The 15000-nt window shown below is 35.6% G+C and overlaps 2 protein-coding genes across 4 annotated transcripts in view; one reads left to right on the top strand and one right to left on the bottom strand.

Moving 5' to 3' along the window:
• LOC134250761 (uncharacterized) overlaps nucleotides 1-7132 on the bottom strand; it is a 9306-nt gene extending 2174 nt beyond the window's left edge. The window contains exons 1-5 of one of the 2 annotated variants that reach the window (XM_062733114.1): nucleotides 6972-7132; nucleotides 6617-6676; nucleotides 3110-3210; nucleotides 2842-2922; nucleotides 108-228 (exon numbers count right to left, since the gene is read on the bottom strand). In XM_062733114.1, the coding sequence (XP_062589098.1) occupies nucleotides 108-228; nucleotides 2842-2922; nucleotides 3110-3210; nucleotides 6617-6676; nucleotides 6972-6993 (385 nt within the window). In that variant the 5' untranslated portion in view covers nucleotides 6994-7132. The remainder of the gene's footprint in view (nucleotides 1-107; nucleotides 229-2841; nucleotides 2923-3109; nucleotides 3211-6616; nucleotides 6677-6971) is intronic. The other variant, XM_062733115.1, reaches the window with a different exon arrangement.
• Nucleotides 7133-7179: 47 nt separating this feature from the next.
• Nucleotides 7180-10363, top strand: LOC134250762 (pyridoxal 5'-phosphate synthase subunit PdxT-like). 2 transcript variants are annotated; one of them, XR_009988594.1, is made up of 4 exons: nucleotides 7180-7318; nucleotides 8835-9201; nucleotides 9515-10229; nucleotides 10292-10363. XR_009988594.1 is itself a non-coding variant. In XM_062733116.1 (3 exons), the coding sequence occupies exons 2-3, from the start codon at nucleotides 8845-8847 to the stop codon at nucleotides 9851-9853; spliced, it is 696 nt and encodes a 231-aa protein (XP_062589100.1). In that variant the 5' UTR covers nucleotides 7180-7318; nucleotides 8835-8844; the 3' UTR covers nucleotides 9854-10363. The 2 variants fall into 2 exon arrangements, 1 of the variants encoding a protein (XP_062589100.1); XM_062733116.1 differs by having other exon boundaries at nucleotides 9515-10363.
• Nucleotides 10364-15000: the final 4637 nt, after the last annotated feature.

The raw sequence follows: 15000 nt of genomic DNA, 5'->3' as shown, positions 1-15000 counted from the left end.
ACCTCCTTTTGGATCGATTTATTACACACTTTTAAGCGGCATTGTTACTTTAAAATTCAAGTTACACAAGTCACAGTCCATGTGGAAAATGTATAACTGCTGTATACCTTCAGACTCGTCGATCATATCGACTCCAAGAGATTCCAGGATCTGGGCCTCGGCAAAATGACCAATCCTCGACTTCGCCATGACAGGAATAGTTACGGCAGCAATGATTTCTTTGATTAACTACAACATAAATAATCATACTCAGAGTAAATGACGACGAAAATCTTTCTACGTTCTCTACCTTGATGAAAATACAAACGGGAAAGGATCAAAGGAATTATTTCAAATATGAGAGAAAAGAAGGTAAGAATGTATATAAGGAATCGCTGTCTAGTTAATATAGTATGCCAGGGCATCAACGATAATGGGAAACATGGGATAATTTGCATTGTGAAATAAAATTGTTGATTTAGATTTTTAAAATGTGGACATAGATTTAAATTACACGAGGACTCCCATGCCAAACTCAATAGACCTCGCCCACTGACGTCAAACACAAGGGCAGCCGCACGAGATTTACATGCATATTTGACCCCCTACGCGTCAGACACAGAGACAGATGAGCATGAGATTTGCATGCACACTAGGCCTCCATAGCTTCTGATCTATGGGTGTTGCTAAAACGCGGAACGCAAAGCGGAACGGAACGGAAAACGGAAAGTTTTAGTCAAACAAATAAAATAGATTCGATATAAATCAAATAAAAAAAAGCAAATTTCTTGTTGTAAAAGTCATTTCTAATAAAAATTTATTGTAAACTGTCATATATTCTTGAGTCATGCATACCCTCCGTGGAAAAAATGGTACCGAAGGAAATTCGAACCCCCCCCACCCCCAACCCACACACACACACACACACGAAATAGGATTTTCGTGTTTGGGCAAAGGACATATGCCCTTTTTTTGCTTGTCAAATCTGTTGTATATTGGAAATTTTTTACTGCCCCCCCCCCCTCTTTCAATTTTTTTCCAATGTATTGTATATTGTTTAACGTCCCTCTCGAGAAATTTTCACTCATATGGAGACGTCACCGTATGCCGGTGAATGGCTTTAGATTAAGACGTATACTCGGCACTCAGAGCCATTGAGTGAGGGTTCTTTATCGTGGCAGAGCCTACCGTGACACGGGACCTACGTTTTTAAGGCCATATTTTAGTGCCTAGCGCTTGGAGAAGGAACAGTCAGTACCTTTGTTTACGTCTTAGGTATGACGCGGCGCCGCGAACGAGAATCGAACCCGGGCCTCCCGATCACGAAGCGAAGGCTCTACCACTAGGCTACCGTGACTGGTTTTTTTCCAATGTCAATGTCTGTAAAGACAAAAATAACTACATGTAGTTATGATATTCAGATTATGCACGCAGAGTCGAATTCACGAATCATGAAAGGGGGAGGCAGTTTCGGGTCTGTGTAGGGGCCCACAGCCACATTAAAAATTGATTTATTAAACCTTATTTTGGACACAAAAAGGGGGCAGACCTATTGCAACTTTTCAGACCTTTCCGATGAGGGGAAAACAAACTCATTTTTTACGGGGTCATTCATATACACCCCCCCCCCCTAAACATACACGCATATGTACCACAAACAAACAAAATTTAACTTCACTGAATGCAAGATTCTGCATTATATCTACCACATGAAAGTTTTCCAACATGTCTATCAAGAATTTAATATATAGAAAGCGACTCTATTTTGAATAAAACTTTAACAACCAGTGTGTATAGGAGATGTTTATTTGAGCTTGCCGTAAAGGTTTGCCCTATACCTACTCTTACTATTTTTTTTTTTTACATTTTATTTCTCTTTCCTTGGTTCATCTAACTATCAAATATTTGCCCCCCCCCCAGTCATAACCGTTTTACTACGGAATTGTTCGTTCAAGTTGACATCCTTACACTTTTTGTGAATGTAATAAAAATGTAATAAAATAGTAGTTAGTGTAAAAAATAGTATTGAAAGATGTTGGAGTTGGAACTTATTCCCCCTCCCGAATCAAACAATTGTCTTCTTTTTGTGTTTTTGCTTGATCAATACTTTTCAAGTTCGTTTATCTCCCCCCCCCCTTCATATTCGATTCTAGGTGACTGCTTTGTTAGCGATTTTCGTAAATAAGAGACTGAGCATGACAAAATCAACTTGTATTTAATAGTGGGGGATTGAATATGTACAAGATATATCGTTTATGATAAAATTTGTGTATTTTAAGTGATTTAATCCAAAATAATATATTCCGTTTTCCATTCCGTTTTCTGTTCCGCGTTTTAGCAACACCCCTGATCTATCGACCTTCCTAATTTACATTCCTGTAGAATTATCAAGAAACCAACTCCTCTACCTTTCAAAAAGTTATCACAGAAAATATTGGAACTGGTAATCTATCATTTTATTAGATACAATTTACAAATTCAGATCTAGTTTCTGACAGTATAAACACATTGACAATTCTCTGATTAAAGATAAAAGAAGGAAGAAAGCTGTAATTGAATCAAGCTAATTAAAATTAGATCTTTGATCCGCTCCAGTTTGATCGCTACACAAAGCTTTGTGTAGCGATCAAACTGGAGTGGATCAAAGATCTAATTTTAATTAGATTGTAATTAAATGAGACACTTATTATGAGTTAACATGAATTGTCAATAGATAATTTTGCGTGTAATGATCCATCAGTTGTACAGAATAACCATATATATTTAGAGTCTTTTCCAGCGACATCAGCACCATTGCCAAAGAAGAAGTAAAAAAGTGGGCATACACAACGCTGCAGGAAGAAAAAAAAATGATTGAATTACCTTGGGATCTGTCATCCGGGCAACTCCTCCTTGACGGCGAATATCAGCTGGAACTCTTTCTAAAGCCATCACAGCGCACGCCTACGTGTTAATAAATTAATTATTACATTATATTTCTCATCTTAAATACTATTTTCAAATGAAACGTTCGTCTGAAAATATGAATTGTAAATCGATGTATCACTATAACTATAAGTACATGAATATGAATACCTGACTGGATTTATCTTATTAAAAGGATTACTTTTGACAATCATCATAACATTACCCCCGCCTCCTCGGCGATGCGTGCTTCCGCCGCGGTCGTGACGTCCATAATAATCCCTCCCTTTGCCATCTGAGCAAGTCCAGCTTTGACCTTGAAAGTACCTGTAGAAAATACCAGGCTAGTTATAGAGTCTCTTTGTATGATTCTGAGCATAAAGATCTACCAGGCTAGCTAGGGAATTTTTTCGAATGATTCTGAACATTTAGATCTGAACGTACAAAGTACATGTATGAACGGGACTAGATATACCTGTACAGTGTATATTCCCCTTCCATTCAACAAAAACAGGAAAAGACACATACATTGAGATCAATAAATAAAAAATAGATAAAAATATTAATACAATAAAAATAAGGACTAAAAGATTTTCATAATTATGTGCATAAGATTTGACTAATCTGGTAAGGATTATGAATGAATAAAAGTGGTTCCTTTCATAGTAATTGCCTCGAAATTTTTTTTTCCAAATTAATGTTCTCCAAATAAAACGCATCTTATTTTCATTTTTATGCGCCTAGATCGATAGATCCGGACGAGTGTTTTTGTCCTGTCTGTTTGTTTGTCTCTCTGTCTGTGTGTTGTCAAATTGAACCTTCGCCATAACTTTTGAACCGTGAAAGATAGAGACTTCATATTTAGCACGCATACTCCACTGATTAATGTCTTTTAAATGACACCAAGGTCAATGACCTTGTGACCTTGACTGTGATCTGTATGCTAAAAATAGTTTTTTCGAACTTTCGCCATAACGTAGAAATCATAGAAGACAGAGATTTCTTATTTGGTATGCATACTCAACTAATTTTCAAATGATACCAAGTCCAAATACCTTTTAAGCTTGACTGTGACCTATATGCTAAAAGTCGCTTTTTCTAACTTTATTGCCGCCGCGGGTGCATATGTTTCACAAACACATCTTGTTCCCCCTGATTTGCAGTTACACTTTAAGTCTAGGACATCCGAAATAATTTCTTCATTTGTCTATTATTTGGATTATGTTGTGTTTTTTTTTGGGGGGGGGGGGGATTATGGTATTACGTTTATTCACAAAGTCATTTTATGCGTCCGAGCACACTGCACATTAAAGATTTGAATTTAGAACATGAGAATTTTTCCACACACAGTAAAATTTAGAACATTACAAGACAATCAAAAAAGTATGAATTCATAAAATATACTTTTTGATATTCTAGGTAGCTGTATATTGCATGTACTGTTCATCTTTGATTCGCTGAAAAAAAGAAAATCGATCCTTTACCGTTATTTTTGTAATAATAAGCACATGAAGCACCCAAAAAGAAAATCCCGATGTTTTCAACACGTGCATACATGTATTATCATGACAAAGTTATCGTTACTTATGTATATATGTTGGTTCGTAGAAAAGTATATATGAAAGGCGTGTGTCTAGGATTTTTCGCCATAAATATATAAACACCTGCGTGCAATATTTTTAACCTTCTTCATACATGTACTTTAGTTTATTCATCAGATTGTTGCCTAAAATACGTGTATATTAAGTGGCCGTTTAACATACGTTGACCGACCTAAGTATCTCTCTTTACATTGTGTCACATAATTTAACTAATGACACTTTGTAAAACTGTCTCCCTATAGTGTCATCTGACTGAAACTTTTTAGCACTTCTCATATGTCTCTATTAATTTTCTGAGAGCTTCGACCTTGCAAAAATACTAAGAGTAATATCAAATACTACATTTGAACTATAAAAAGATAGTTTTTTTTTAATTTATATTAATTAAATTTATTTAAAAGCAATGTCATCATTACTTCGTATCTGTAGTATTCAAGCCATTTGTAGCTAGAAAGTCGGATGTGACCTAGGTCATTCCTCTCGTGTGACCCCGCGCTAGTGAGACAAACTCACATGGGTGTTGCTAAAACGCGGAACGGAAAGCGGAACGGAACGGAAAACGGAAAATTTTTGTCAAACAAATAACATAGATTCGATATAAATCAGATGAAAGAGCAATATTCTTGTTGTAAAAATAATTTCTGATTAAAATTTATTGTAAACTATTATATATTCATGAGTCATACACACCCTCCGTGGAAAAAATGATACTGAAAGAAATTCGACCCCCCCCCCCCCCCCCCACACACACACACGAAATAGGATTTTCGTGTTCGGGCAAAGGTCATATCCTCCCTTTTTTGGCTTGTCAAATTTGTTGTATGTTGGAAAATTTTTACTGACCCCCTCCTCCTCAATTTGTTTCCAATGTCAATGTCTGTGAACTAGTTATGATAATCAGATTATGCACGCAGTGTCGAATTCGCGAATCATGAAAGGGGGAGTGGCAGTTTCGGGTCTGTGAAGGGGCCCACAGTCACATTAAAATTTGATTTATTAAAACTTATGTATATTTTGGACACAAAAAGGGGGGCATACATATTACAACTTCTCAGACCTTTCCGATGAGCGGGAAAGCAAACTCATTTTTTACGGGGTCATTCATATACACCCCCCCCAAACATGCACACATATGTACTTCAAACAAACAAAATTTCACTTCATTGAATGCTAAGATTCCGCATTATATCTACAACATGAAAGTTTTCCAATTTTGTCTATCCATAATTTAAATATATAGAAATCGACTCTATTTTGAATATTTTTTTTTACAACCAGTGTGTATGATAGATGTTTATTCGAGCTTGCCGTAAAGGTTTGCCCCAAACGTAATCTTAAATAATTTTTTTTTACATTTTATTTCTCTTTTCATGGTTCATCTAGATATCAAATATTTGACCCCCACCCCCCTGTCATAACCTTTATACTATATTCAAGTTGACATCCTCACACTTTTTGTGAAATGTAATTATTCTAGTAAGTTAGAGTAAAAAAAAATAGCACTGAAAGATGTTGGAGTTGGAACTTATTCCCCCTCCCGAATCAAACAATTGTTTCTTTTCGTGTTTTTGCCTGTCAAATACTTTTCAAGTTCGTTTATCCCCCCTTTCAAATTCGATTCTAGGTGACTGCTATGTTAGCGATTTTCGTTAAAAAGAGACTGGGCATGACAAAATCAATTTGTATTTAATAGTGGGGGACTGAATATGTACAATATATATTGTGTAAATGATAAATTTTGTATTTTAAGTGATTTAATCCAAAATATTATTTTCCGTTTTCCGTTCCGTTCCGCTTTCCGTTCCGCTTTCCGTTCCGCGTTTTAGCAACACCCAACTCACATGACCTGAACTGTTCACGCGTTGCGATAAACAGAGGTGAGTAGTATTTTTCACACATTTTTTCCGTTTAATTAAAAGGTTGTTAGTATGACATTGTTCGAGATCTAGACAATTAGTACTATATATATTAATACGGTACAAAACCTATTAGGCTAGCAAATCTTGATTAAGGTCTTTTGCGTTTCTCACGAAAACGGTTCCGGATTTATTAATGATACGAATCATAATATACTGACCTATTTTTGAACTTTTGTGACATCCTATAACTTTACTAATAAATATCAGACTGACCTGTTTGTTGAACTTTTGTGACATCCTGTAACTTAAGGTTGGTGACGTCCAGTTCGCTTCCTGTAAAATTATATGATTGAAGTTACAAAAAATATAGTGTACCTCAAATCCTTTGTAATTTGTAAAATTTAAAATGCTCTGATAATGTTTGGTAATTGGCATCATTAACACATTCCAATCACAAAAATCTAGTCGGTGATGACAAACCAATGTGCTGAGCTTCATTTAATCAATATAATAAAAATTAGACTTTGTTTAACAAAAAGACGGATAATCATGATTTTGTTATAATAATTGAAGTCTTTCACAATTATGATAGTTAACAAAAAAACAAATAAATCTTTAATGGACTTACCACCATTCACGTTTCCGTTCATTGTGTAGTCCTAACAAGTTCGTTATCACTGCTGCGGTGTGCGTGAACTGTACTCGCGCCGAGCGTGAATGTAAACTAGACCCCCTGTCCGATATGGTTTATAGTTAACCTCGCACCTGACGATGTAGTAACCCCCAATCCCTGCCTTTTGTTGACTTTAACTGGACTAAACTTGTTTGAGTATGTGATTTTATAACACAGGATTAACTTATATAACTTATTCAGCCTCTCTGTGGTTGTATAAGTACTGTTTCTCGGTTTCGTAACTTATTTATTTATGCAGGAACAGTCTCTCCTGTGCCCTGCTAGTCTTTATCGCCTTCATTGTAAGTACATATATAATGCTACCTATATATCTGTTCACCCTTTGTTTTCCTTACAATTTAAAATCATTTAATTAAAGATTTATTGTTTACAACTTTTTTATTGATAAAGCTAGTTTGTATGTTCTTCGTTTTAGTAGTGTCCATGTCAGTATGATTTCTCACTTTTGAGATAATGTACATGTAGTTGACAGTATTACGCAGTGAGAAAAACCTAATCTGTTCACCTATATCCATAATTCATGTATGTCAAAATGGAAAATTATTTTGTCATTTAGGTCAGGTAAGAATTGTTTACTCGTGGTCCTGTGTACAACTCCATTTGGTTTAGACATCTTGGAAATTAAGTATTTAAAAGTTATATCTTATCGTATTTTTATCTTAAAACTTTACTTTTAGCCGGAGAGTGCTATGTGTCTTGTAAATTGTTTTTTTTTTCTTTCTTAAGTTGTTAGTGTATAGTAAAGTGTGTACTTGTACATTCTTTCTTAATTTCGAATTAGAAATTCATTCATTTAGATATATCCAAGTTTTCTTGTTGGAAACATGTAAGTCTATAATTTTTGTCTTTCGCATTTTCGGTAGCCTTTCGAGCCATTGTTGTGTTTTGAACAAATCTATGTCTGCAATGATTATGTGAAATAGTTCATGAAAAATTCATTCGGAAATACTATCTTTAAGGAAACAGATTAACTAACAGACATTGGAAATGCTCATCTTGCGTATGATAAACTGGGTACAGTGTAGATGACAAAAGAAACTTCATTTTTAAAATGTTTCTATACTTTCTTTTTGATAGCTTTGAACTTTTTAAGGGCGTTCGAACGGTTCAACCCATTTTCAGTGATACTTGTATTTTATTTTCGCATAAAAACTGGAGACTCTAAAGAGAGTCCGATATCCTCTCCTCCTCAGTGTATCTACACATTAACTTTTACTGAATTTAAGTTTACTGGATCAACGGCCTTCAGGTTAATGACCAGAGTGGGGGGTTATATTATACTATCATTTTCAAGCAAACAAATATGACCTAGGTGAGACTTCGAAAACGGAGAGCACTTGCTTGTCTAAAACCTTTCGTGTTGAAAATTTTCTTTACAGGGACATATTAGATTTTTATGCAAATAACCATGTTTTGTGGGGCTTTAAGCGAAAAAAAAGATTTTTAGGATAAAGTTGTTTGAAAGAAATTATTCTGCTAATTCTATTTTGATAACTAGAGATTGGTTTTGTCTTTAGGTTGAAAGTAGAATATTTGTAGCGCTTAGATATGACATAGAAAATTTAATGCAATTAAGTGTGCTGAATTGTGTATTTTTTAAACGACATTCACTTTCAAATCTTTCGTTCTTAGAATCAATTTTAATTGTATATTTAAGTACAGTACGTCGTGACACGTAAATAAACAGGGAATATATCCAATAAATAAAATTAGAATATTTAAATGCTCAAGTCTTCTCATCTTATTGTTTGAATATTGAAAATCGAAAATTATCAAACTTTTATTATATTTATTAAGGAAAAGAATAATGCCATCCAGTGTGGAGACCGAAGAAAGATCCATAAAAATCGGAATACTAGAAGTCCAAGGAGCCTTTCTTGAGCATAAAAATGCTCTTCTGAAGGCGAAGGAGCAAATAAAACTTCCGGTTCAGATTGAAACGTTTGAAGTCCGAAACCCTAGCCATGTGACTTCCGATCTCGACGGCATGATAATTCCAGGAGGCGAGAGCACAACAATTAGCCTCTTTCTAAAAAGAAACAATATGATTGAACCATTGCACGACTGGATACAGAACCGGAAACACGTGACATGGGGGACATGCGCGGGAATGATAATTCTTGCAAGACAGAATGAGAATCAGAAAATTGGTGGACAACCTATGGTAAGCGATATTTCTACCTTAATCACTATTTACGATACCGGTTGTACCTGCACTAAAGGAATTCGAAGTAATTATTTTATTTCTCCATAATCTGCTACCAGCACCCTTAATTTTTTAAATAAAAAAGTTGACTTACGGAATACTGCAACTTGTGGGGTACATGTATTATGAGACTGCGAGAGTTGCTTATCCCATTAGTATATGTCGCTAGTACCTTGATTTTTTTGACAAATTCCTTCATTTTCATTGTCTGAAACTTGAGAAATGTACTTTTTCAACTTAAATAGAAGTACATCTAACTTTTTTTTTTTAGCTAGATGTGATGGATACTGACGTCTCGAGGAATTACTTCGGCAGACAGGTGAACAGTTTTGAAGCGGAAGTGAATCTCAGTGACAGTTTTACACAGGTGTGTCCCGGTGATAAAACATATCACGGCGTGTTTATACGGGCACCTGCCGTGGTACAGACACTCTCACCTAAGGTGGAGGTGCTCGCTACCTTCACACAGAAGGAGAAAGCTGAGGACGTGATAGTGGCGGTACAACAGGAGAACATCATCGCCACGGCCTTCCACCCGGAACTGACGGAAGATGTCAGGTGGCACCAATTCTTTATAAAACGTCTGCTAGCAAACAAAACTGCGCCTTAAAACAAAGTCCGGTCAAAGAGTTATTCCTCTTTTATTGCTTCACCGTTAGGGCTTACATCCTTTTAAATAATGCCTGATTCTAAACCCTTTTAGAATCCAACCCTTTTTATTATACTCCTGCTCTGATGGAGAGGGGGGTACTGTTTCACCCTTGTGTGTCTGGCTGTGTAGTTGTGTGTCTGTCAGTACTACTTGAATTTTCTTGTCACAGTTTTCTCAGCAACTACTCATCGCAGATGCTTGACATTTTAACACAGTCTTTTTAGGCATGCCATATCATTATGATGGGATATATGAGAGCATGTATGTATTCATATCAGAGCAGGGGTATTACCAGTGAGCATCAAATTATAGTTTCTTTGTTTTTTTAAAAGTTGTTTTTATTTTTTATAAAAATCTTGAATTTTAACGGGGATGAGCTAGATATTTGGATGACAGTGATCATTTTATTTTATTGTGGATTGTGAGTTCTTTTGTCAAAATGACAGCCCTATTAAAAGTAAAACAAAATTTACTGCTCTTTTAGTATATATTTTCAATGTTCCCAAACAACTTATCAAGGCAAGTATTTTGTCAATGATAATTTACATGCACATGTATTGCTAAAACCAATGTGTGTAACCAGGTGAAAGTTTGGGGAGAAAAAGATACCTCCGTTTGTCCCCCATCACAACCATCCCTTTATTGAATTTGTAGCTTCTTCCCCACCAGCATGTAGAAGTAGTCATATAAATACATATATTTATGACTGGATTTCCATTGTGAAATGTGTACTTATCGATATTTGTGTCGGCCTCCCCTGTGGCCTGAAATGGTGATCAACAAGGTGTGTTAATAAAACACTGATGTTCCCGTATATATAAGTCAAACTCAGGGGTTAAGTTCAAGTGTTCAAAAATGTTGTTACAAAAAGAAAGGACTTATCTCGATGAATACACTTGTGAAATATGAAAGTTCAAGCACAAGCCGTTCAAAGTTTAAGGCCAAGGTCAAAGTTTTTAGAGGTCAAGGTCAAGCTCAGAGTGTCAAAATTTATGATACCCGGGGAAATTCTTGTCAAAAATACATGAAATAACTAGAGGTATTGTGGGCAATGAGCTCCCTAAATGATACCCCCGCCTCCCATATGGTTAATATGATGACAAGGTCCATGTTTTACTGTGGCCAGAAAACCCCCAAAGTATGTGTCGGATCAAAAAGTAAAATAGGAGGTGCACAATGGCAATATGTAATAAAGATTCCTTGAAAGTTTCATTAAATTCCACTCAGTGGTATGAGAGGAGTTGCGGATAAGAGATGGGTACCCCAAAGCGTAACAAACAGACGGACGAACAGACATACCAATTACTATATACCCTCCCACTTTTCAAGCGGGGGGTATAAATATATGAAGTATAATATACACTTATCCACTGGCTGTGAGTGGGATAGCTCATTTATCAAACCTGCGACAGGAACTATTACGGGAATAGTTCCTGTCAATAGTTTGATGAAAGAGCTATCCCACTAACTGCCAGTGGATAAGCGTATTATTATACCCCCCGCTTGAATAACGGGAGGGTATATAGTGATCGTTAATTCCGTCCGTCCGTCCGTCTGTTACGCTTTGGGGTACCCATCTCTTATCCGCAACTTCTCTTGTACTACTGGATGAAATTTGATGAAACTTTCACAGAATCTTTATTACATATTGCCATTGTGCACCTCCCATTTTACTTTTTGATCCGACACATATTTTGGGTTTCCCATAGCAAAACATGGACACTGCCATTGATACACATATGGGAGGCGGGGGTATCATTTAGTGAGCCCATTGCTCACAGTACCTCTAGTTATACAAATGTACCTTGTTTTGTAATGTTGGAACTCTTTAATGTTGGAGGTATCGCCAACCAATCAAATGACAGGAAATGAAAATTGGCACTAAAATTTGCATGAAAATTTTCCGGGGGTGGATAGCAAAAACTTTACCCGGGGTAAAGCTTTGCTATGCGTGGAAATTTTAAACTATAGAAAAATAGTTTTTTTACCTTCTTTACATATAGGAAACATTTAATCAGAAGTATACTAAAAGCTTTTAGCACCAAATATTAAAAATGTTTGGCCAATTTTATAGATTTTTTCAAAACATTGGTCAAATTCCAAGGTCAAGATTGTTTGTACCCAAAAAGCATTGTTACAAAAAATAAGAATGTGAAACATCAAAGCTCTGACTAGCACTTTTTTTTCGGAAGAAACTAGTATGGCCAATGTCTTTTTTTTAAATAGGTCAAACATGCACTAATCCGCTTGAAAAGCGGGAAAAATATTTTATAGGATTTCTGCCTTGTCACAATAAATACACATGTGAAATCTGTTAACGCTTTGGGGTAATTTGATTTTTTAAAACGCAACTCCTCTCTTACCACTGAATGAAATTTGATGAAACTTTCACAGAATCTTTATTACATATTGCCATTGTGCATCTCCTATTTTACTTTTTGATCCGACACATATTTTGGGTTTTCCGGTCACAGCAAAACATGGACTTTGCCATTAAAACTACTAGTATATGGAGGCGGGGGGTATCATTTAGTGAGCTCATCGCTCACAGTACCTCTAGTTTTAAATAGGTCAAACATGCACTAATCTCGGGATCAAAGGGTAAAAAATATTTTATAGGAGAGGCCTTGTCACAATAAATACACATGTGAAATATGAAAACCCTGGCTTAATTTAATTTTTTAAAACGTCAAGGCTATGGTTAAAGTTGGGAACACTTTTAGTACAATTCAAAGTTAAGCTTGGACTTTCAGTAAGGCGTATTCATATAAAATAATTTTTAATGAAATTGACACAACTTTTTTTCACTGTTGAAATATAATGGGATATTAAATTTTGCAAATGTCAAATGGTACCGAATAACCAATAACATTGTTTAACGCCCCATAAATGGAGCTTACTCACATCGTTGTCAACAACATTTTAAATTTCCTGATGTTATAACCAATGAGATTCTGTTCGCCATTTGACAGGCGGTAATTACGTAGCACTGAGAATTCCACGCCTTACTGAAAATCCTAGCTTACATGTAAGTGAGAATAGTCCTACAAATATGGGTCAGACTCCTAGGTCAAAAGGTAATTAAAAGGTGTGTTTAAACCCAAATAAGGTCTTTTCATAAGAAATGCACATGTGAAACATGAAAATCATAGCTCCATGCAACCAAAAGTTAAGGGCAAGGTTAAAGGTTTTGCGGGAAAAGAAGAAGATAAACGCACACAGACAAACGGATAGGACAAAAAGCATATTATCCCGAATCTTCGATTACGGGGACATAAAAATTGAGGTTGTCAACGGCTTACTTGATGATTTATTTGTTAATTGGTGGACTTAGATGTTTTACATTTCGGGCAATGGCATATATATAGATATACATGTATCTACACGTATGAGTGAACGTTTTGAAATTTGATATTGATCCTTGTGTTCCAGCGGGCGCGGTTCCTTATGAGCATTTGTCTACAGACTGTGTGTTAAGCGGGTCGTGTATTTTTTTTTTTTTTTTTTTTTTTTTTGCGAATGCTCCAACATTAATTCCAATACAAACGACCAAAAATGCATTTACTGCTAAAATTATAGCGTTTTTAGCACACACAAATTTCAACTTCTGAAGGAATAACAGATCCTGCATAATTAAAATTATTACATTTTGCGCTAAAAATGTTATAGTATTGGCCTAGTGGTTCCAAAACAAGAAAAGAAAAAAGAAATGTGACCTTATCCTACAGTTATATGGCGAAGTTCGGAAATTAAAACTGTCATTCTATGTAGAACTGGGAGGTATTGTTTAAAATTTGTTCTTAACAAAGCTAACGGAGTGACAGTAGAATATTATATGTCAAAAACTATAAAATGCGAAGGCTTTATACAATGATTCAATGTTGTATCATCATTTTCTAGCTCACCACATCGAAGTCGGGAGAAACTTTGGTGGTAGCGTCGGCGTCCCAATCTAATTTAAAGTTTTGATGCAGTTTTCTTGAATTCTTCTCTGCCAATAAGATGTGCATTGAAGATACTTCTAGTGTGTTCAGTGTATCAGTCAAGGTTTCAGATGCTGCAAATTTTGCAAAAAAAATGACAAGGTTAATTTTCTGGTGCAGTTCAAGTTTTTGGTGCAGGTCTCTGTAAAGTAACTGTGAACCCTGAATTAACCATATTTAAACGCATGGATGATACACTACCAAGCTTGCTTCGATGCTGGGTTCGACCGGATGGATGAACAGTCAGGTTAAAGTCTTTTGAACAGGTTCATTATGAAGTAACTATGAGATATATGTTGATTAAACTTGCATGGATGATAATGTAATGATGCTCATTAATGGACTTGCTTTGGGTGCCAGATCTGACATACATTTTCCAAATAATAGACCAGGTTAAAGTTTTGGATGAAGGCCTGTTTCTAAGAAACTACGTAAGGGTTAATGTACGACGCTTTCCTTAAAAGTAATGGAGCCGAGGCCCCGAAGGGGCCGAGGCACATTTTTTAAGGAATGGAGCGCTACGCCCGCGTAAAATCCGCCTTTCCGAATGCTTGTTTTTATTGTTTGTTAATACATAATAAAGAATATTTTAATATATGATACATTGTAAATACTTTTTACATATTAGTAGTATTATTTATACATAATATAGAAAGAAAAACTAAAAAAAAAAGTGTACTGAAGTTAATCTTAACCCATGTCTCTCAACTGCTTCGTTAGCTCAGTGAAATGAGCAGCGGACTGTTATGGTGAGGGTACCGTGTTCGATTCTCGTCATGGGTGCTCTAATATTTTCTTAATGTGAAACTAACCTTTACAATTTTCTAAAACTCTTCTCTTAAATTTTCTAAGTTCTTTCCTAGGTAGAGGCACGGAAAGGAAAATAAGACCATAACAAATTCTGTTTTCAATGTTATTTGCAACTCTCCATTCCTTAAAAATAATGGAGCGCTCAAACAAAAGAATGACGTCATAGGTGGATTTTACCCTGGTATAAGGCCTATTGGAATCTGCGCATGGATGATGCATCAATTGCAATTTAAAGGATAATCACTCTCAAACTTGCTTCAGTGTTGGATTTGAATTACAATTTCTTGATGGGTGACTAGTTTGAAGTTTTGG

This window comes from Saccostrea cucullata, unplaced genomic scaffold (assembly GCF_032062105.1).
Source record: "Saccostrea cucullata isolate Sc308-1 unplaced genomic scaffold, CSIRO_AGI_Scuc_v1 ctg6445, whole genome shotgun sequence".
NCBI classification, from domain to species: domain Eukaryota; kingdom Metazoa; phylum Mollusca; class Bivalvia; order Ostreida; family Ostreidae; genus Saccostrea; species Saccostrea cuccullata.
Note: the sequence above shows the minus strand (reverse complement) of the source record. Positions and strands in the feature narration are given on the sequence as shown.

Bases quoted from the DNA above. Each gene is read 5' to 3' on its own strand.
- LOC134250762 (XM_062733116.1), top strand. From the start codon at position 8,845: ATGCCATCCAGTGTGGAGACCGAAGAAAGATCCATAAAAATCGGAATA. The intron at 9,202-9,514 runs GTAAGCGATATT...TTTTTTTTTTAG, and splicing joins AAATTGGTGGACAACCTATG to CTAGATGTGATGGATACTGA.